Source organism: Triticum urartu, chromosome 4A, assembly GCF_056163025.1.
Source record: "Triticum urartu cultivar PI428250 chromosome 4A, HENAU_Tu73, whole genome shotgun sequence".
Classification (NCBI taxonomy): Eukaryota; Viridiplantae; Streptophyta; class Magnoliopsida; order Poales; family Poaceae; genus Triticum; species Triticum urartu.
This window is the reverse complement of record NC_141876.1, coordinates 97,392,423-97,412,967: the sequence shown is the minus strand read 5'-3', so window position 1 is coordinate 97,412,967 and position 20,545 is coordinate 97,392,423. Positions and strand designations below refer to the sequence as shown.

Sequence of the window (20,545 nt, the reverse complement as noted above, 5' to 3'; positions counted from 1 at the left end):
AACACCGATCCTCAAACCATCTCACACAGCCATCTTTTGGGTTCAGATGGAAAAAAGAACAAAAAACCGTGTCTGTTTGGGTCGCCGCCGCGTTGGTATTGGCCTCGGCACGCTCACTTGGAGGTGGAGGCGATGGAGGTGATTCCGTTCAAAAATGAAAAAGTTTACGACCTGTAGAACCGCAAGGACTGGAGTATACAGTAGTACGTACTCTGCAAAACTGCAAGGCAAAGCTGCGGCGGGCGTATATAATAGTCCCATCAAAAATGCTACACTCACGGGCTACTTTTTACTTAATCAACGGACTTTCCTTTTCTCCCTCACTAATCTCACCCCTCCCCCCCTGATTTTCAGGGTGGGCCCGCGTCACCTAACGCCCAATTAGCGCAACCCACGTCCGCTTAGCCCCGTAAAACGCTCGTAAAGCCCCCGTGAATGTAGCATTGCTGTAGTCCCATCAGCCATCACACAAGCAGCGGTAGCCCGTGAGGTTTTGCAATCAAGACACTCCACAACTCTAGTACGGATAGAGATCCAGTGACTTGCCTCTAGCAAGTCATGTTGTAACTGGCTCCCTCTCATCAGCCCTCCAAACAACATCTAACGGACAGCAGTGACCCAAAGCAAAAAAAAAGGCCTCCACACTACACCTGGGCATCCATCCAACACAGCTTAACAAAGAAAATGCTTCAGCCTTGGCCGTTCAGTCAACAGTTTTATGTCAGCTAACAATACAAATGTAACAATACTAACAGCTTATATATGTACTGAATAAAAGAATATGATAGAGATACGAGAACAGTTTTTTTGCAGAGGTAAGCTAAAGTTCCTTTTGGGTCAACATTTTCTGTCTTTATATGGTTCACTCATAGCACTAGTGGCTGCATTGAGTAAATCCTCAATGCATGGAGCAACGGAATCAAGTGCACTTCCATTGCGTGCTTCTCTAGTCCATCTCTTTAAGATATAATGTTTTGGCAATGTCTTTATGTTTCATCAAGTCAAGAACTTTTAGACCATGTCCACACAATATCCCTACCCTATTGAACATTCCACAACTACAAGAAACCTTTTGGGTCAAAGGATCACCTATCACTATGTGCTCCTCCTCAAACAGCAAATCACCATGCAAACTCCCAATGGTAATAGCAAATTTGTTATTTCCATCCAATACTCTACAACATGCAACCAACAAGTGGCGTGTTTGTGGCAATTGAAGATAGTGGTTGTGTTTCAGTTCAACATCAGTAACTTCATAATTTTCTGCAGCTCGATCCAATCTAATAACCATCTGAACTCTACAATTAGTTCTTGTTTCAGCTCTAAAATGTTTTGGCTCACGGTCGGTTTGTCCCTTCCTTCTAATGCCTTCATTGGAACAAACAAATCTGCATGAAGTCGCCTTTCCATCAAATTTGTTTAAGTTGGTGCATCTTTTTCTCACATCAAAACCTATGTGACCCCCATATTCTACCCAAAACATCCAGGCCTCATGTGAATCTCTGAATCTCATACCAACTTGAGGTATCCTTTTGCTGATTTCTGTCATTGCACAACCCAAATTCTGCCAAAAACCAAAAAGACACGTACAATTAGTGGCGGACCGATCTGGTGACTAAGCAATGCAACAAGACAAGCTCATATGCAAAAAAACATTGGTTGTTATTCACAGTACATATACATGATTTGGTTGTTATGCACAGTACATGTCAATTTCCATCAGAGAAATTTAAAAGCTACTTCACATTGCTACTTATAAATTTCCATCAATACATACTTCAGATTTGCTACTTGCCAATGTCAATTTCCATGCTTTCACGGTACTTGTCATTGAAATTCAAAACAATACACAGTATATGTCAATTTCCATCAGTATAATTCAAAAACTACTTGTCATTGCATCAAACAATATTTCCATGCTTTCACTGTACAGTTTTCTTCAGATCTTCTATTAAGAGACACATCAAGCACAGTACTGAATTTCAATGGAAAAATTCTTAGTACAGTTCAATTTAAGGGAATCCACTCAAATCCACTATCTGCACAACCGGTGGCGCTCCAGAAGAACCACGCCGTCGGGGAATTGCTGGTGGGACGAGATGGGATTGCGGTAGGGGCGCCTCACTCACCTGGTAGCTAGAGGGCCGGCGTCGGGGAGGGACGGGCGGGTCCGAGCGACGTGAGCAAGGAGGTCGGCCAGCGTAGCTGATCTACGGCGGCGCTCCTCCCTGGCCCGCGCGGGCGGCGCTCCTCCTCAATCTGCGGCGGCGCTCCTGCTCGATCTGCGGCGGACCTCCTCCCCAGCTCACGCGGCGCTTGCAGCAGCAGCTTCCCGGCCCGTCGGGGCACTCCTCCCTTGCCCTCACGGCCGCGCGACGCTGCCTACCCTCCGCGGCGACGGCACTCGGCTGCTCTGAGCTGGCTCTTCGCGCCAAAGCCATCCTTGTCCTCCTTTTCCCCGCCACAAATCTGTGCTGGATGGGTGCCTGGACATAAGTGTGAGCCTTTTTTGCTTTCCTTCACTGCGGTCTCTTGGATGTGGTTTCAACGGCAGATGATTGGCGGCCAGTTACAACGTGACTTGCTGAAGACGAGTCACTGGATCTCAGTCCCTCTAGTACAGTAGGTGAGCTTCTTCCTGGTGGTAATAACTGCTCTGTGCTCTCCACCACTCCATCTCGTACCCCATCTCGTCCTTGAGCTGAGCTGAAATAGAGAGCTCTCACGCGCTTTGTCTTCTCCGTTGGGGTTGGACGATTCCTTGCATTTGCGCAGCGGCGAGTGAAGCTAAGCCTCGGTGAGGTAAGCTCGTCTTCCACCGTGTTTTTCCCCCCGCTTCTTTGCTTCATTTCGTCATTGTTTTCTTGTGACCACAGCATCGATCCAGCGCGGTGGTGCTCACTACCTGTTCGACGGTAGTCCAGCTATTTTTGCAAGGCCAGGAAAGCATCCATGCCCGGCAGCGAGGATCGGCTCAGCGCTCCTCCAGCACGCCCTTGGCTTCCTGCCGGCGAATGACGCGGTCCGGACAAGCTTGCTGGCCGGCCGCTGGCGCCACGCCTGGAGATCCATCCGCCGCCTGCACATCAGCCCCAAGGACGGGTGGGACAGGCCCCAACATCTCAAGGATTTCTTGCACGCTCTGCTGCCCCCCGGCGACCATGGCGTGCTGCAAAGGAGGTGAGCTGGGGCAGTGCTGTGGCAGCTGTGCAGAATGTACTGGTGACGATGACCATAGCGGCCGCTGCGTGCTTCTTGGAGGCTTGTCGGCTGCTGTGAATTTGGAGCTGGTAGCTCACGCTGGAATGGTATACTTACTTGGAAATCCCATCTTTACTCTCCTTCATAATGTCATCCTAGCCTTCATAATCTGGGTTTGCATGTTTAGGTTATTCCCCATCCACACTCTGCCAGTTACAAACAAGGACAAAATTTTGCAGTCGGCGCCCTCATGTTTTTTATTTCATTACAAACAAGGACAAAATTTTGACAAATCGGGCAATCCTTGGCTAGAAATTTCGGCAGCATAACAGGCAGAAAGAAATGCATGCACAGGGGCAAAGAATTGCCATTTTGTATCTCAGATGGAAGGAAAACACTACAAGCGTGCAGGTACAACGGCTAGTCCATTACATACACCAAGAAACGACCGTTGTCATGAGCAGCGCCAGGTCCCATGTCCCTTGTTCTCAACAGCCTAGTTGCTTGGTCTGCCTCGAGTCCGAAAACAAACCTTTCTCTTCGCGCGCCACCAAAGCTAAAAGCTTAAACGGATTCGGACGACCATCTTCTTTTGCCTCTCATAGCTAGAAGCTCTTCGTCACAGCAAAAACAAAGAAAAGAATTGCCAACACATATGAGTTTAAAGCAAGAAACTACAAGCAATGTCCAGTAGGCTGAGACTAAGCTAAAAAAGTGCAATGTGTGTTCCATAATCTGCACACAACAAAACATATAACTTTCAGTCAGCCATCTAAGGACCCCCTCCTAGTTTGCGTTGTTTCCAACAACAAAACCCATCAAAAGTAAGATCAATCAACTCAGTCCGTTAAACTGCAGAGTTTTCTTAGTAAATTATCAAGAGTAAATAAGAGTTCCTCGAGTAATCATTAGTCACAGGGCATGCTAGCTATCAACGAGACTGAAGGGTTCCGATCAAGCAGCAATAAAAAGACAGCAATGTCCTAGTCAATCTTTAGCTACAAGTGTGCAACAAAAAAAGAAACAAACTTCCTTGTTTCACAAGGGCCGGAATTTTCACAGGCTGAGAAATATGACGAAAACTTGGCAATTAGTCAAACATACATGATCTAAAACAAAATTCTGCTTCGTCATGAACTAGAAAATGGCCACGACTTTTCATTCTCAACACCTAGAACCAGCCCAAGCTCGCTAATATATGCCTCCATGATCCCTTTATCTATCTATGTTCCTACAAGATAACTATTCCCTCCGTAAATAAATATAAGACGTTTTAGAGACTCGACACAAGTCCATAAAACGTCTTATATTTGTTTACAGAGGTTGTACTTTACAAGCAAAAATAATACTAGGCACATCTATGACTAAACTCTAAATAGATAGACCCCAGCAAAAACAATACTATGCCCAACAGATCGCTATCAAACACTAGCATAGTTTATATGTATAGCATATCTAACCTCAAGTAATAATCTGGAAGGGTGAGTGAACATTTCTACAACCAACTGCCACAATCTGAGTTGGTTAATTGGTCTGGAATTTGAATGCAGCAAACTGAGATGGCTTGACCTAAATGTTTGCCTTCTCATCGTGTGCTCTGAGAAGGACAAGAGGATCACATACGCTTACTCCATTAAAAATGGATTGTGTGACTCAAGGTAATTGTGATGAGTCGTTTGCACCACCAGTTGGGTGAGCAATTTAAGGAGAAATGTGCGCCTGAACGGTGCTATCGAACAAACAATTCAAAAAACTACAATTTCAAAATGGGACTTGGCCACACCTATGTCTAGAAAGTGATTCCCCCTTGTACTACCTTCATGAGATTTTGACTTCTTATCCTGACTCAAATCATGACATGCAGATTCTGGGTTCAAACCCCCAATACTACTCTTTACCTATAGAATATAAAAAGTGAAATGGCGAAAATCAAACTGAGAGTCTGCAATTCAAGCACATCACAGTGCAACTTTCTGTCAACTGTCAGACATGGCCATCAAGGCATCATTTACCAAAAACCTAAACAGTTGTGGCTCGATGATCACGTGCCCAGAGCAAGGGGGGGAAGAGAAGGCGGGAGGTCTCACCTTTAATGTTTGTAGCCATCGTTGACATTGGAGAGCTGGACGAAGACGATGAGACCAAGCTGAAGATATTCAAAAGGCGGCCGCCGCATGCGCAAGACCTTGCTGGTTTGGGATCTTTACGTATGTCATATATTTGGGCAGAGAGGAGCTCCAAGTTGATACTTTTGGTTCGCAAGCCCCTGCAAAAAGGTTTTCTTCCAGTTCTAATCAATCAATCATCAATGAAGGAGTGTATATCAACTCAACCAAGAAATTTTGATTAATTATGCATGTGCGCTTCCCTGTCATGCTCCAGCTTTTACTAGTAAAACCAGTTCTGCATCCAACCATACGTACATACATGGTATTGAGGAAATTTTCACATCACGCCCATGTATGCTATGCTATGCTATGCTATTCTATTGAAGTGAAGTATGGATGATTCCAAGCCTTAAGACAAAGACACACCGGCATTGGGTGGCTGGCTGCCATTTGATTTGATTTTGATTATTTGGCTCTAACTAATTAGTCTAGTCCAAGTAAATACACCTTGTTCCTCAATCAAATTTGCTTGGTTTCTCCTAAAGAAAGAAAGAAAGAAATAAACTGCAGACGAGTACATCCATCCATCCAGTTGGAATGCCAAAGTTGCGAACTACTAGTACCCAATTTTCTTGCGTGTGCACACAAATTAATAGTAGTCTGAAATCTGCAGAAACGAGCACCATCTACCACTTAATTGCAGAGCAGATTTGCTACTATCGATATGTTCATTAGGGAAAGATAGCAACTCTACCTTGCTGTAAAAACTCCATTAATCAATAAATCCAGCAATACAAGACCTCACTAGGAGCTTGGCGGAGTCACCAGCACCACCAGCTAGTTAAAACTAACATCCCACCTACACCCCAACAACTCTAGCACCACAACCAACCCCTCAAGCTTGAGATTGTGAGCCATATAAAGGCAATGTTCCAATTTTCAGAAAAATAAAGGAAGATCGGGGTAGCATCTCTTCTTCTCAGATTTAGAGGAAATCCTCAGCAGAGACAAGGAAATAGCACATGGTCAAAGATAAGTACTAGACGCCTGTACGTCACACACAAGAACACGCCACAAAAACTCATGACCTGCTACTCTATGCAGAACACAAGCACTGCACAAACAATTGGTACTCACCATTGGCATAGGTGTAAATCACGCTACATAAGGAAGACCCAAACATGCACATGACACAGTGATACCATGTACTATAACCAGAATCTACAGTGAGAACCAGTACCTACCTATTTAGTGAATCAATTGATATTCACAACATCAAGGAAAGCATACAATTGCAGACTAAGGCATAGCCTAGTGGTGGGAAGGGGCTGATGCCTTCCCACCCACCCAGCTTCAAGGCACAGTACTTGCAATTTGGGTTTGTTGCACCAATTATACTGTAGGGGGTTCCGTTACAGTCTTTCTATAAAAAAAACATGATAGAAGAAGTACACCTAGAAGATCAGAGTTAATTAGCAAGCCAGAGGACCTAATTAGCTCATGTAGCAAGCCTTAACATTCTAAGGCACAATACCTGCTTCATCATTATGCAAGGAGACCAAACCCTGACCAGACATGGCCATGAACGCAGCGCGACCACCATAGCCATGGCTCGATGGCCATGAACGCAGCACGACCACCATAGCCGTGGCTCGACGGCCATGAACTCGACCACCATAGCTGTTTTGTAGCTGATGCCGAACAAAACCGCCTCTGTCGCACAGCAGCAGGACCAACGGAAGACGCCATGGCCGGAGACCGAGCCTACCACCATGAACCTTGCTTGGCACGATGAACCCCTTATCTCCTTTGCATCGGTACTGGCCGAGGAGGAGGTGGTCCATTGAGCCATAGTAGCTGGACCTGGAGGTTATGACACAGCTGGACATGGTAACCACAAAAACAAGTCAAAGATTATCAACAATTCTGTTAAAGAAACATAAAATTTATATTATGATTCAATTAGAAGGGACAGGGTTGCCCAAGAAACTCATAATGCACTGATTGTTTTTAAGGCGTCCTGCCTTAGGCGCTTAGGTAATAAGACGCCCTGGCAGCGCCTTACAAATATGTCCGCCTTAGACGCTTAGGCGTTGCCTAGGCGCTAGAGCGGGTGGTGCTCGCCTTAGGTCGCTTTGCCGCCTTATAAACAATGAATGTACTCATAGATATAGTAGAGCCATAGATTATCTATCAAACATTCAATTGGCTGAGAAACTCGTAATTAACATCTTGATACCAGGCCGTCTACAAAAATTTATTGTCTTGTTAACAAATGCAATCAGCCAATAAAGGACCAAACTGGACCAGCCCCACACACAACCATAAAGGACCAAACTGGGCCTAGAACCAGCTATACAAGTAATGAACTGAAATGAAAGCCGCGACAATATACATATATAAAAATCGATCCCATGCACGTTCACAAATCTGTGTACTCATGCATGTTGCTAATCAAAGAAAATGGCAAGAGTAAGATACACACATTCAGGATGGATTTAAGCTTCACAAATCCATGATTTGCTACACATGGAGATTTGACCATTCCAAACATGAGGCATAGTTAGGAACTCTTCAATTGAACATGACATGCATCAAACATCCAAATAAAAGCTATGTGCAAGTGCAGCATAATGATTCTTACTACAAAAAGGGGAGAAAACATGCAGAATGATTTACTACATATGATATATGAAGCTGGATCAGTACCCAGACACCATTAGAGAGGATAATGCACCACATTTAGTTACAACAAGCATCAGCCGCATACTATAAGGTACCAGCAAGCAAAGACCAAATTAACAATTCTCGCCATAATGGCACGACAGGAGTAGGTACCATACAAATCAACCAAGTATATGGGATCCAATAGAGGCAAGAAAGGTCACCTTTGCCAAAAACGGACTTCCTAGGTGGTCATGTTGAGCACCTTGGTGGGCATCCTCAAAGGGCCCTCCGCCAGCAGTTGCTTGTCCTAGGCACCCTTTAAGGTCACCTTGACCTATCCATGGCGATCCAGGTGATCTGCTTGATGTCATCCGAGGAGCTGGTGAGGTCGATCACCTTCTTATGCACCCGCATCTTGATCTTGTCCCAGGTGTTGGTACCTGATTAACAAGCAAGACATCCTTTTTAGACCAAGTTTTGTTTTCAATATATGATAAAAACTTCAGCGGAAGCGCAGAAATTGCAGCACATGGAGATGCATAACAGTCATAAATTGTTTTCCAATGTCAGGCATCCAAGCATCACAATCCTCTTCTAGAAACATCACTACCTAGTGCCACTATATATAACAAGCACATACATCATCACAAGAGACCAAAATTAAGCATACGCAAACAGGGAGAAATTTTAGTTTATTTACTTTAACCAAAAAGGGTTGTTGCATATTCATCGAAACTGAACATTCTAAAGGGATGGATGGTCCAGTTTTACTCAAAGTTTAACCATGATCACCACTAACACATCAGCATATATACTCATGCTTTCATCCTAGATTATTTCATCATTATACACGGTAGATGTGATAAGGTTAGATAAACAGTGGAGTGGGAACACCACAATCAAGTACACTACCTCTTTGTTCCTATACAGTCCTACATAGACTGGGGCAAAGATAAGAAATATGCTGCTTTTAGAATGGGGGATTCTTTCAGCTTGATTTGAAAGCAGTTCAAGATAACAGTCAGATCAGAAAATGACAGTCTACTATTTAATACAATGATAACAAGCGACCATGTCAACAACAAGAAGAAAATGAGGCTGGGTAAACCAGCACACGACCAAAACAGACCACCCACGGCCTGAAGCACCAATCACAAACAGCAGCACACAAACATGGACAAGGAAAACACTCCAGCACACACAACAAACCAAAAAGCTCAAAAGAAAATCATGGTTAGAAGAAGAAGCTCCAGTGGTGAGTAACAACAGCAAGTAGCCACTATCTGAACATATCAATCAACAGAATCAAAAGAATCACAGAAAAATCATAAATCTTCTCTAGAGCAAAGAACAGTCAACCATGGCCAACAAAAACAGATCTTAGCCACTGGACACAATTAATACTACATGAGCAAACTGACTAATTCGACCAAGGAACATATGTTCACCCGGCATCGCTCACCAGCACCAAGTAAGTAGCGAGCAAACAGCGATTGATCTCCGAGCAGCACAACAACTCCGATGCTATGAGAAACTGAGGTGTAAGGTAACCTGTCATTTTTGTTGGCTAAAACTCCCACTAACCAAGAACACAACTTCGATTGCAGGCTCACGTAAGATCATTTCCCCCTGAGGGGCCAGCAAGCAAAAAGCTGTTCAGTTTACATGTAACAAAGAAGACCAAATGAATAATAAATCCAAACTAGAAAAGGGGGGAATAGAAAGGAAAATAAGCTACTTTATTCGAATTCAATAACAAGAAAGGTTGTCTCAACACCAATCGACAAAAATGGGACATATTTTATGCAGATTCTGAACAATGAGAATACAGAGGTGCAACCATACAAGCATAACTGACCGTCCATGTGCAAATTCAGGCCGGAGGAAGGAGACGAACCGAGTGTAAGGGGAGACGAGAGAAATACTTACATGTGTCCATCCATGGCGTCGGAGCAGCAGGAGAGCGGCGTCCCAGGAGGGAAAGAAGGAAGCACACGGACCACCTGCACGCGCGCACATCAGGGAGGGGAGCGGCTCCAATCGAAACCTGTTCAGATAGCATAGCAACACACACAGTGGTTAGTGGAGACGGTAGAAAAGTTAAACAACAGACATACGGATTGCTGTGGAAATTTGCAGGAGAATCATTGTATGTCGCATACATGGCTAGAATAATTTTCAGGTGCATATACTGCGGCACCCTTTCGAAAAAACACATGTTAAATATGCACCTTTTGAGAACATTTTCATTTGTGGTTCTATATTAGCTGCTGATACAGGTAAAGAAGTGTATCATATATGATGTTAGTCTGAAACCACCATCGCCCATTATGAAAAAAAATAGCTTGAGAGGTGATAAAGAATTATTTCAAGAGTTATTACATGGTCTGGGAATGCAACCGTCTCAGATTTGAATGTGTCTAGAAGATGAATGTATCATCATCATCTTAGAGTTAGCAAAACATCACCATCGTGGTGGTGGGTTGTCAGGTTAGCAACGCTGCACTTTATTAGAATATAAAGAAGGGTATGTTTCTAAAATGCTTAAAATATGGATGTCAGCTGCCCTTAGCTTTGCTTCCAACAGTTTGAATGGAGGAAATGTGAAGTAGTAACCCCACCTTACTAGCGCACATAGCAAGGCCCAAAGTCAGGCGGAGAATGCAGTGCAAGTTACAGAGGTGTATTAGGTGTTGACAATTAAGGCCAACTGTAGGACACATTCAATTTGGCAGTGTCTTGAGCATACATAACACAAATACACATGCTGACGATGTATTTGAAGAAAGCAAGACTACAAATTGTCAGTCAAACAGAGTTCAACAAGTCGTCAGTATACTTCCCTTTTATCCCAAAAAGAAGACTACAAGTTGAAACAAGATAGATTCGTAGGTCACATGCGCATGAGCAGATAGATGCACTCTAGCAAGCTAATGTGGTGCGGTTTTCAGTTTTCTTCTCTCCTCCCGTCTCTGAACGAAGAAAGTTTCAGTTTTCTTTTCTTCTCAGACCTCGGCTAATGTGGTGCCATGCAGCAAGAAAATTCAATGGCACCCACAGCAGAGCATGAGAGGGAGAGGGAGCAGAGAGATACCTTCCATGGCGTCGGCCGGCACTAGGGTCGGAGCAGCGGCGACACCTCCATGGAGAAGAAGCAGACCGTCTTGTAGGTGGTGCAACTGCCTGCGCGCATAAGGGAGGGAGGCAGGGGAGCTGCCAAACCGCATCAGGCTCCAGGCCTTCCATGGCGGGATCTCCATGTCCATGGAGAAGAAGCTGACGGACCAAGACACCTGACCTTCCATGGCTGCCGGGCCGGTGCGTGGTTGTGTCCGGCGCCGTGGTCGTTCACTGGGAATGGGAGCAGCTTGAGCAGAGGAAGGGCGGCGTCCCGAGAAAGATAAGGTTGCCGCCCCCACACTCCTGATCTCCCGGAGCAGAGGAGCTCGCCGACGACGGGTCTGGGCGTGCCGCCTGACCTGACCGGTCGTGGTGGATCTCCCTCCCTCTTCTCCTATCTTGCCTTCTCTTCTCCCGGTCGGGGAGGAGGAGAGGGTGAGGGAGGCCATGGCCGGCGGTGAGGTGGGTGTGAGCGGTGGGTGGTGGCGGCGGTTCCTCGGGAGCGGGATGGGGGGCTGTGTGTTAAGTGTGATCCGTGCGTTGTGGGGTAGGTGGGGGCGTCTCCTTCCCTTTTCAATGGGTGGGAAGGGAAGGGTTCTCCTCAATCTTGATTGGTCGCTGGTGTTTTACCCACGGATCGATCTCATCTTTTTTCATATTCTAATTGGATATGCATATCGGACGGTGATCTGAATAGATGGATGGTGGATACTGTGTTTCCCCTCTTGATTGGCCGGTTCACCTCACCACGGATCGATGACGTGGGAGGAAGTCTACTGCTGTTGTGTTGGCTGGGGGTTTGCGAAACAAATCAAGTTAGTCTACTGCTGTTATGGGGCTTATACCTAGGAGGGAGGGCGTGGATTGTTGCTATGCTCTGATTGGTTGTTCCATGCATCACACGGATCGATCCTTTGGTTTACTCCATGGGTAGCACTGTTTCACATGGATCGTCAGCATCACTCGGGTGTCATCGGTGTGATTGATTAGTGGGGTTGGCTGCTCCATGATTTGTCCTATCCCCATCACCCCACGGATCGATGTCCTGTTCGGCCGATCTCATCCGTCCGTGCTATCCGACGGATCCAATATAACTGTTCATCCACATCTGACAGCGCGCGGATGTCATGGATGGACCGAGTCATGACTCCACCAGGCATAATATTTTCAAGGTTTGTATGAGAGCGGGACCGGGACTGGGACCTGGAATATTTCCGCAATAAATTTTGGCGTGATCTGAAATATTTTGACAGGAATATCTAGCTTAGTCGCACAAACTTGGGAAATATTCTGATTATGATTGAACCAAAGATTCATTTTACATGTGCCTTCTTTATTTTCAAACTTTCCATCCAAACCACATAAACATCCTTTTGTCATCTGTGATAGTATATATCGAGTCACTGATGTTACGTGCAGTTCGGTTTTTATTATCCTGTTAGGAAAAGGTTTGTATGAGAGCGGGACCGGGACTGGGACCTGGAATGTTTCCGCAATAAATTTTGGCGTGATCTGAAATATTTTGGCAGGAATATCTAGCTTAGTCGCACAACACTTGGGAAATATTCTGATTATGGTTGAACCAAAGATTCATTTTACATGTGCCTTCTTTATTTTCAACCTTTCCATCCAAACCACATAAACATCCTTTTGTCATCTGTGATAGTATATACCGAGTCACTGATGTTACGTGCAGTTCGGTTTTTATTATCCTGTTAAGAAAAGGTTTGTATGAGAGCGGGACTGGGACCTGGAATATTTCCGCAATAAATTTTGGCGTGATCTGAAATATTTTGGCAGGAATATCTAGCTTAGTCGCACAACACTTGGGAAATATTCTGATTATGGTTGAACCAAAGATTCATTTTACATGTGCCTTCTTTATTTTCAACCTTTCCATCCAAACCACATAAACATCCTTTTGTCATCTGTGATAGTATATACCGAGTCACTGATGTTACGTGCAGTTCGGTTTTTATTATCCTGTTAAGAAAAGGTTTGTATGAGAGCGGGACTGGGACCTGGAATATTTCCGCAATAAATTTTGGCGTGATCTGAAATATTTTGGCAGGAATATCTAGCTTAGTCGCACAACACTTGGGAAATATTCTGATTATGGTTGAACCAAAGATTCATTTTACATGTGCCTTCTTTATTTTCAACCTTTCCATCCAAACCACATAAACATCCTTTTGTCATCTGTGATAGTATATACCGAGTCACTGATGTTACGTGCGGTTCGGTTTTTATTATCCTGTTAGGAAACTTGCAAGGCTTTCATTATAATAATCCTTGAATGTGCTCATATAAGAACGCTCCATCCATTGAGAAAGGGCAGTGATAGGCGCCGGTGCACCGGCCCAACTTTCATCCGGTCGCTTGGCAGCCATCTGATCTGGCAACTCCAAAGAAGCAGATTCGCCCGTGTCTAGCCAAAAAAACCACCGTCTTGAAGCACTCGTAGATCTGCCGTCGCGTCCGTCGCTGTAGCTCTCCGGCGTCCGCCACGTCCGTCACCGCAGCTCGCCGGCGTCCCCCACGTTCTGTCGCCGCAGCTCGCTACCCCTCACCACAGCTCGCCGCCCCTTGCCGTAGCTCACCGTCGCCGTCGTCACATGCCCTTCCAATCTCACCGTCATTCCCAAAGCCTAATGGCGCTTGCGGCCAAAGCCGGTTCCAGTAGCTCGCACATCCCATTCGAAGCACGACGTCGCCGCCTCCGGCTCACCGTCGTTGTCGATTTTGCAACACTATATTTCAGCAAAAAAAAACAATCTCAGCAACTACGAAAAACAAAAATAGTCAATTGAAGCAAAATTTTAGCCAGTTCCAGCAAAAAAAATTGTCGGTTCCAGCAAAACCATGGGCCTTCGTCGCCGGAATGTAGCAAAAATTTTGGCCGGTCGTAGCAAAAATAAAAGACAGTTCCGGCAATTTACTAGGTTCCAGCAAATAAAGCTCCAGTTTCAGCAAAAAAATCAACAGGAAAAAAGAGCTCCAGTGATTGTAGCAAAAATAATACAAGGTTCCAGCAAAAAAAACACCGGTTCCAACAAAAATCAAATTCAGTAGGGGAGAGCTCCAGGGGTCGATGTAGCAAAAAATATAGCTAGTTCCAGCAAAAAAGAATGCCAGTTCCAACAAAAACACCTCGCAGGCAAATGTCGGCTGACAGTTCCAGCACCATATCAAGCACCGGCGAACCCGCAGGTGGAGCTTTGCACCGCTGGATGCAGCTTGCCAAACGTGTGTTGCAGCTCCACCACCGATGGCTGCAGCTCCCATAGCAGCCGGTTGTAGCTCGCGCCGGTCGGCATGACGCCGTCAGATGCAACTCAAACAAACATCGGTTGCAGCTCCGCCTACCCGATGTTGTAGCTTCCCATACCCGCGGTTGCAGCTCTGCTCCAGCGCTGGTGGTCGCTGTTTCTGCTACCGGTGGTGGTCGTGTAGCACTCCGGTGTCAGCTAAAGAAGTGGATGGGAGAGAAAAATGGTGGGGCGTGTTGAGGAAAGGAATGGCTGAGCTGAGCACCTCCCGTGAAAGAGATAAGGATGGATGCGGAGAAAAGCGGTGCGTGGGACCCATGGCTACAGGAGGGGCGTTGGGTTTGTTTTTATCTCACGAGGCGTGTGTGACCGGTCAAATCTTCGGCCGGCGCGCCATCTGGAAACGTTTACCATTGAGAAATCATCCAGCTAGTTGCGACATGGGTCACAACAACATGATCGGATTGCACATAAAATAATAAAGCATGGCATTTTCATTTTAACTCGCGAATAGGGAGTGGGCCTGAAATATTTCAGGAGTCTGGGCCTGAACGTGGTAGTGGGACTCCGTGTCACATCCCTAGTTCTGGTATGATCCTAGGCTTGCTTTGTGCATCATGTTTAAATTTCAAATGAATTTGAAATGGGGAAAGTTGCAAACCCTAGCACCAAAGTTTTTTCCAATAGGTTCAACTTTAAAATGGATTTTCAATGAACCCAAAATGCTCTCCAAAAATGTTCATGCTCTTTGGATAATATTCGGAACAACAACCAGAGGTGATGCACATTTTTGCTACACATTTTGGATTTTTGAATCAATGCATAAAAATTTGATTTGGAGCTGTTAAATTATATAAATATTTTATTGGCTCCAAAAATGTTGGGAATTGGTGAGGGCCTCTGGAATATTATATCTAGATGCCACAAATATTTTCAGCATTTATGGAAGTGTTTTAACATTTCTTTTGGTTCCAAAACAAATGTTAGAAATAGAAAAAGAAAACAGGAAATAAGAAAAACACCTACCCAGGCCACTTACCTGGCGGCCCACTGGCCGGCCCAGCCCACCTGGCGGCTTGCCAGTCATCTTCAACCTCTGCCAGTAGGCAGAGGGAGAGACCTCGCACGCGGCCGAGCGCGCCACCTCCTGCTTCGCGCTGGCTATCCTTCCCCGAGTCCACCTGCACGCCCAGGAGATGAGGACGACCCCCTCTCACTTTCCCCTCCTTCCTCTGCTTCATCCCCTTCCTCTGGCCCCTCTTCCTCGCGCCGCCGAGCACACCCGGGACCGCCGCTCGCCGTAGACATGGCCACAGGCCACCCCACTACCTGCCGATGAGACCTCGAGCTCCGCACCGTCGTCTTCTTCATCCACGCCGAGCCAAGCAACCGGGGAAGCACCACAACATCGTCCCCGACGTCTTCTTCAACCTCGGTGCCCGGAGATCCTCGGCGTCGATTCGCTGCCCATCGGCCGTCCCCGCGCCCGCCGACCCCTCTGGTAGCCTCTCCGTGAGCTTTCGCGTCGAACCCGTCTCCTCTCTCTCTCTCGTTTATGCTCGCTAGCTCCGGTCCCCACCATGCCGTGAGCTCACCGTCGGCGTCCTCTTCGCCGCCGTCGCTTTAGTTCGCGGTAGTCGCACCCGAGCGCACGGTCGTGCTCCTGGTTACGCCAGGAAGCCGTAGACAACCCCAGTCGGGCTCCTCGTGCTCCGTAGCCCCGTGCCTGTGCACCACCGAACTCCGGCCGCCGCCTCCATGGTCGTGGGCGTCGTTTCCGGTGACCCCGCGGCCACCCGAGCAGCAAGCTAGATGCGGGCGTGTGCCGGCTATCTTCTGGTGGCCTTCACGCGTCCACCCCCCGCCTGTAGCGCATTCCGGTGAAGCACCGCCGCGCGGTTTGGTCGTCGCCGGCCGAACTCCGGCGACTGCCGACGTGGCCTGGTCATTAGGACTAATCCCGCAGCCTAATCCCCCCCTGAGACTGACAGTGGGCCCCAGAGCCAAGTCAAACCCTGGTCAGTGCGGGTTTGACCCAGGGTTAACCCCAATGTCACTAACGTGTGGTCCCCACACGTCAGGTTTGACCTGGTCAGCCCTGCTGACGCCTCTGTGACGTCACACTGATGCAATAAACTATTTTCTGGATTTAAAATAAATTAGGAAATTTCAGAAAATAGTTAAAACTTCTAAAATTCATAGAAATTAAACCGTAGCTCAGAATGAAATAAATTATATATGAAAAATCATCAGAAAAATGCAAGGAATCCATTTATGCTAGTTTTCATGCATGAAAAACCAACTTATACTTGCTGTATAAGTGAAAACGTAATAATGGCATGATATATACTTAATTTGGGGTTTGCATATGAACCCTTGATTATATGGACTTCAACCAAATTGATGCTACATGCATTAGGGCAAATCATAGCATCTTTGAAATGTCACTTCATGCATCATATTGTTGCATATGGTTGTTTATTGATTGCCGGCGCCGTTCCCTCTCGATAGGTTCTACTCCGGAAGGTGTCCCGAGTACCTGTCCGAGGAGCAGTGCTTCTTCGTGGATCTATCAGGCAAGCAAACCCCCTTGAGCATCTCGATAAATCCCACTCTCTCGCTCCTGCTCCTTTTACTGCATTAGGACAACAACGATTCAAACTGCTATTTTCTGCTGCGGTAGCTGAACCCATTCCTCTGCATGACCTGTCATTGCCACAGTAAATAGTTGAAACCCACTAGCATGAGTAAGAGTTGCTTGAGCCTTGATGTGCCTGCTCATCCATGCTTGTTTTTCTTTATGCCAGCTATGCTTAGAGTTGTGTCAGGTCTGATTCATCGGGAATGAATCGGAGTGGTGAACATGTCCTACCGATAATGGCTAAGTGTGTGAACACGTTTTGGTAAAGGTAGCGATGAGAGGCCATGTAGGAGTACATGGTGGGTTGTCTCACTGGAACCGTCCTTAAGCACTGAGTTCTGTGTATGTTATCCAAGTCCAGTTACTACCACACATTGGGTTCCGGTTATCCGGCCCCTCTCGGCTTATTAATCCGCTTGATCTCTGTCCAGGAGTTGCAACTAGTTTCCGGCGTTTGTAGGTAGTGCTACTTGTCTACCAGGTGGTGTCCAACGGGACGGGCTTGGGACAGGCTAGGCACCGTGGCACGGTGTACCAAGTGGCACCCGGATGGTGGGCTTGGGAACCCTGCACACATCGTTTGGGGCCGTGAGCGACACCCCGGCCGGATCTCCTTGCGGATGGAACCCGAATAGGCGATAAACCTGGACGAGAGACTTATGTGGTTAGTCAGGTCGTGGCCGACACCCTCGCCCGGCTTCCGCTTGAAGGTTGTCGAGGTACATGATGTGTACATGGCTATAAGTGGCGAGAGCGTGTGTGAAGAAGTACACCCCTGCAGGGTCAATATTATCTATTCGAATAGACGTTTCCTCGGATATGGAAACTTGGAGGACTTATGTAGTACATAGACAACTTGAAGTGGATACTCTAAAATACGCAAGATATGCGTAAGTGCTATGGATGGCCTTCTCGTAGGAAGACGGGAACGGATCCATAGTGGAGTATTGATATGGTGAACATGTGGACTCGTGTGCGTCTTATTACCTCAAAGAAGTTTCTGATACTCGTAGTATAGGTTAGCCACTGAGTCAAAGCTGGCTTGCTGCTGTTAAAACTCCACCACCCCCCTTTTGTTGATAATGTTGCATATGTAGATAGTTCTGATGTAAGACTTGCTGAGTACCTTTGTACTCATGTTTGCTTATTTATGTTTTGCAGTTGGTTACACTAGTGACTTCGACGAGTAGCTTGTATCCCAGCTACAATCTTGTACCCTTGGGAGGGTCGTGTTTACTCAGGCTTCCTAGTCTTTTCCTTTTGTAGTTGTCTGTACTCAGACATGTAATGCTTCCGTTGCTTGTATGCTCTGAATGATGGGTCATGAGACCCCTGTTTGTATTGATGCTATGTGGCTCTTCTGGGCCTTTATCTATATGAGTTTGAGTTATGTTGTGATGCCATGTTGTACAGCACATACTTGCATGTTATGCGTACGTGTAACGTGTATTGCTATGTGTGGGATCCGACAACCTAGTGGTTTACCTCTGGTAGCCTCTCTTATGGGGAAATGTAGTCTTGTGCTTCCATGAGCCATAGTAGTCCGCTACAGCCCGGTTCACCGGAGTCCTGCTAGCCCAGCACTACTGCTCCGGAACACTTGACTGGCCGGCATGTGATTCACTTCGTTCCTGTGTCTGTCCCTTCGGGGAAATGTCACGCGGTGACATCTGGAGTCCTGTCTAGCCTGCTACAGCCCGGGTTCCCAGAGTCCTGTTAGCCCAGTGCTACAGCCCGGATTCATACGCTGTTGACCGACATGCTCGAGGTTGATTCATGTATGCCTGTCCCTGTAAGTTAGTGCTACTTTGGGTTCACGACTAGTCATGTCGGCCCAGGTTCTCTGTCATATAGATGCTAGCGACACTATCATATACGTGAGCCAAAAGGCGCAAACGGTCCCGGGCCAGGTAAGGTGGCACCCGTGGGAATACCGTCCGTGAGGCCGCAAAGTGATATGAAGTGTAAGGTCATATTTATTCCTAAGTGTTTTGGTGATTGATGACAATGCATTTGCGGACTAATCGTGTGCCATGAGCTTTCCAGACTCTTCTCTGCTAGGCACAAGACGATTGGGTGCCCCTCGAAGACTGACGAAGATGGCGTCTTTTCTACGTTTCTTTTTGGTGGATTTGAGTCGTAGGAAAGCCGTACTATTAAGAGGGGGTCCGCGTTGGAAAGGTTTGGGTGGAATCATCACATTCACGTCTCCTTTTATCCCCTCCTTCTTCCTTGGAGCTTCCTCCGTTTTCCTGCCATAGTTGACTGACTGCTTGTTTGGTTGCGGTAGTACCGCTCCAAGATTAACGGTAGTACCGTGGGCATCCACGGTAGTACCGCGCAGTGGCACGGTAGTACCGCTGGTGCTCGCGGTAGTACCGCTCCCCCGGAGCCTTACTACCGCTGCCCCACCCAGCTAGTGCCGCCCGGTTGCGGTAGTAGGAGCGGATGTAATTTTTTACATCCGCACCTGCCGCGGTAGTACCGCTTTCGCCGTGCGGTAGTACCGCGCTAGGCGGTCAGGCAGTAGTACCGCCCCTCGGTAGTACTACTGTGTCAAGTTTTTGCTACTTCCGTTCTTTTGCGAAAGTATGCACGGAAGTTCCCCTCCCCCCTATCGGGACTTTTTGCCTCACGGTAGTACCGCCCTGATGGCACGATAGTACCGCGCGGGTGGAAGTACCGCCCTAGCTTGCGTCTGTTTCCCTGGCTGGGGGTCGCGGCAGTACCGTAGGGTGGTACGGTAGTACCGCTTGGTTGCAAGCAGTACTATCGCGCGGCCTTGCGGTAGTACCGCTAGCCATGCGCGGTAGTACCGCTGGCCGCGGGCTGGTAGGTGGGTAACGGTTGGATCTTTTCCACACACTATATAAAGGGTCTCCTTCTTCCCCGTTGACTCACCTCTTCCACCATTAAAGCTCCATTATTGCTCCAAGCTCCATTTTCGCCCGATCTCACTCCCTAGCCAACCAAACTTGTTGATTTGCTCGGGAGTGGTTGAGAAGGCCCCGATCTACACTTCCATCGAGAGATATTTGATTCCCCCTACTAATCCCTTGCGGATCTTGTTACTCTTGGGTGTTTGAGCATCCTAGACGGTTGAGGTCACCGCGAAGCCATAGTCCATTGTGGTGAAGCTTCGTGGTGTCGTTGGGAGCCTCCAATTGAGTTGTGGAGATTGCCCCAACCTCGTTTGTAAAGGTTCGGTCGCCGCCTCCAAGGGCACCAATAGTGGAATCATGGCATCTCGCATTGTGTGAGGGCGTGAGGAGATTACGGTGGCCCTAGTGGATTCTTGGGGAGCATTGTGCCTCCACACCGCTCCAACGGAGACGTACTTCCTCTCAAAGGGAAGGAACTTCGGAAACACATCCTCGTCTCCACCGTCTCCACTTTTGGTTATCTCGTGCCTTTACTTGTGTAGCTTATTTGTTTCAGATATCTTGCTTGCTTGTGTTCCTATTCGTGTTGCATCATATAGGTTGCTCATCTAGTTGCATGTCTAGACAACCTATTTTGATGCAAAGTTTAAATTGCTA

At 46.9% G+C, this 20,545-nt stretch overlaps 2 protein-coding genes and 1 long non-coding RNA gene across 8 annotated transcripts; 1 reads left to right on the top strand and 2 right to left on the bottom strand.

Annotated features, from left to right (window-relative positions):
- Window positions 1-1,248: 1,248 nt before the first annotated feature.
- LOC147974960 (uncharacterized) lies at window positions 1,249-2,461 on the bottom strand. The gene is made up of 2 exons (XR_015600437.1): window positions 2,130-2,461; window positions 1,249-1,564 (listed from the first exon to the last, which is right to left on the bottom strand). It is a non-coding gene; the product is annotated as an uncharacterized LOC147974960 (long non-coding RNA).
- A 25-nt stretch (window positions 2,462-2,486) lies between these two features.
- Window positions 2,487-11,062, top strand: LOC147974959 (uncharacterized). 3 transcript variants are annotated; one of them, XM_087517879.1, is made up of 3 exons: window positions 2,487-2,797; window positions 2,877-3,308; window positions 9,854-11,062. In XM_087517879.1, exons 2-3 carry the CDS (start codon window positions 3,015-3,017, stop codon window positions 10,241-10,243), a joined length of 684 nt encoding a protein of 227 aa, XP_087374005.1. In that variant the 5' UTR covers window positions 2,487-2,797; window positions 2,877-3,014; the 3' UTR covers window positions 10,244-11,062. The 3 variants fall into 3 exon arrangements, with proteins under 3 accessions (XP_087374005.1, XP_087374004.1, XP_087374003.1); XM_087517877.1 differs by having other exon boundaries at window positions 2,488-2,802; XM_087517878.1 differs by having other exon boundaries at window positions 2,487-3,308.
- On the bottom strand, window positions 3,506-11,659 carry LOC125550881 (uncharacterized). Of its 4 annotated transcripts, none has more exons than XM_087517881.1 (6): window positions 11,071-11,659; window positions 9,906-10,023; window positions 8,198-8,416; window positions 6,844-7,190; window positions 5,289-5,467; window positions 3,506-3,936 (listed from the first exon to the last, which is right to left on the bottom strand). In XM_087517881.1, the coding sequence occupies exons 1-2, from the start codon at window positions 11,543-11,545 to the stop codon at window positions 9,995-9,997; spliced, it is 504 nt and encodes a 167-aa protein (XP_087374007.1). In that variant the 5' UTR covers window positions 11,546-11,659; the 3' UTR covers window positions 3,506-3,936; window positions 5,289-5,467; window positions 6,844-7,190; window positions 8,198-8,416; window positions 9,906-9,994. The 4 variants fall into 4 exon arrangements, with proteins under 4 accessions (XP_087374007.1, XP_087374008.1, XP_087374009.1 ...); XM_087517882.1 differs by having other exon boundaries at window positions 3,506-3,815; XM_087517883.1 differs by having other exon boundaries at window positions 3,506-3,806.
- Between the last annotated feature and the right edge of the window lie 8,886 nt (window positions 11,660-20,545).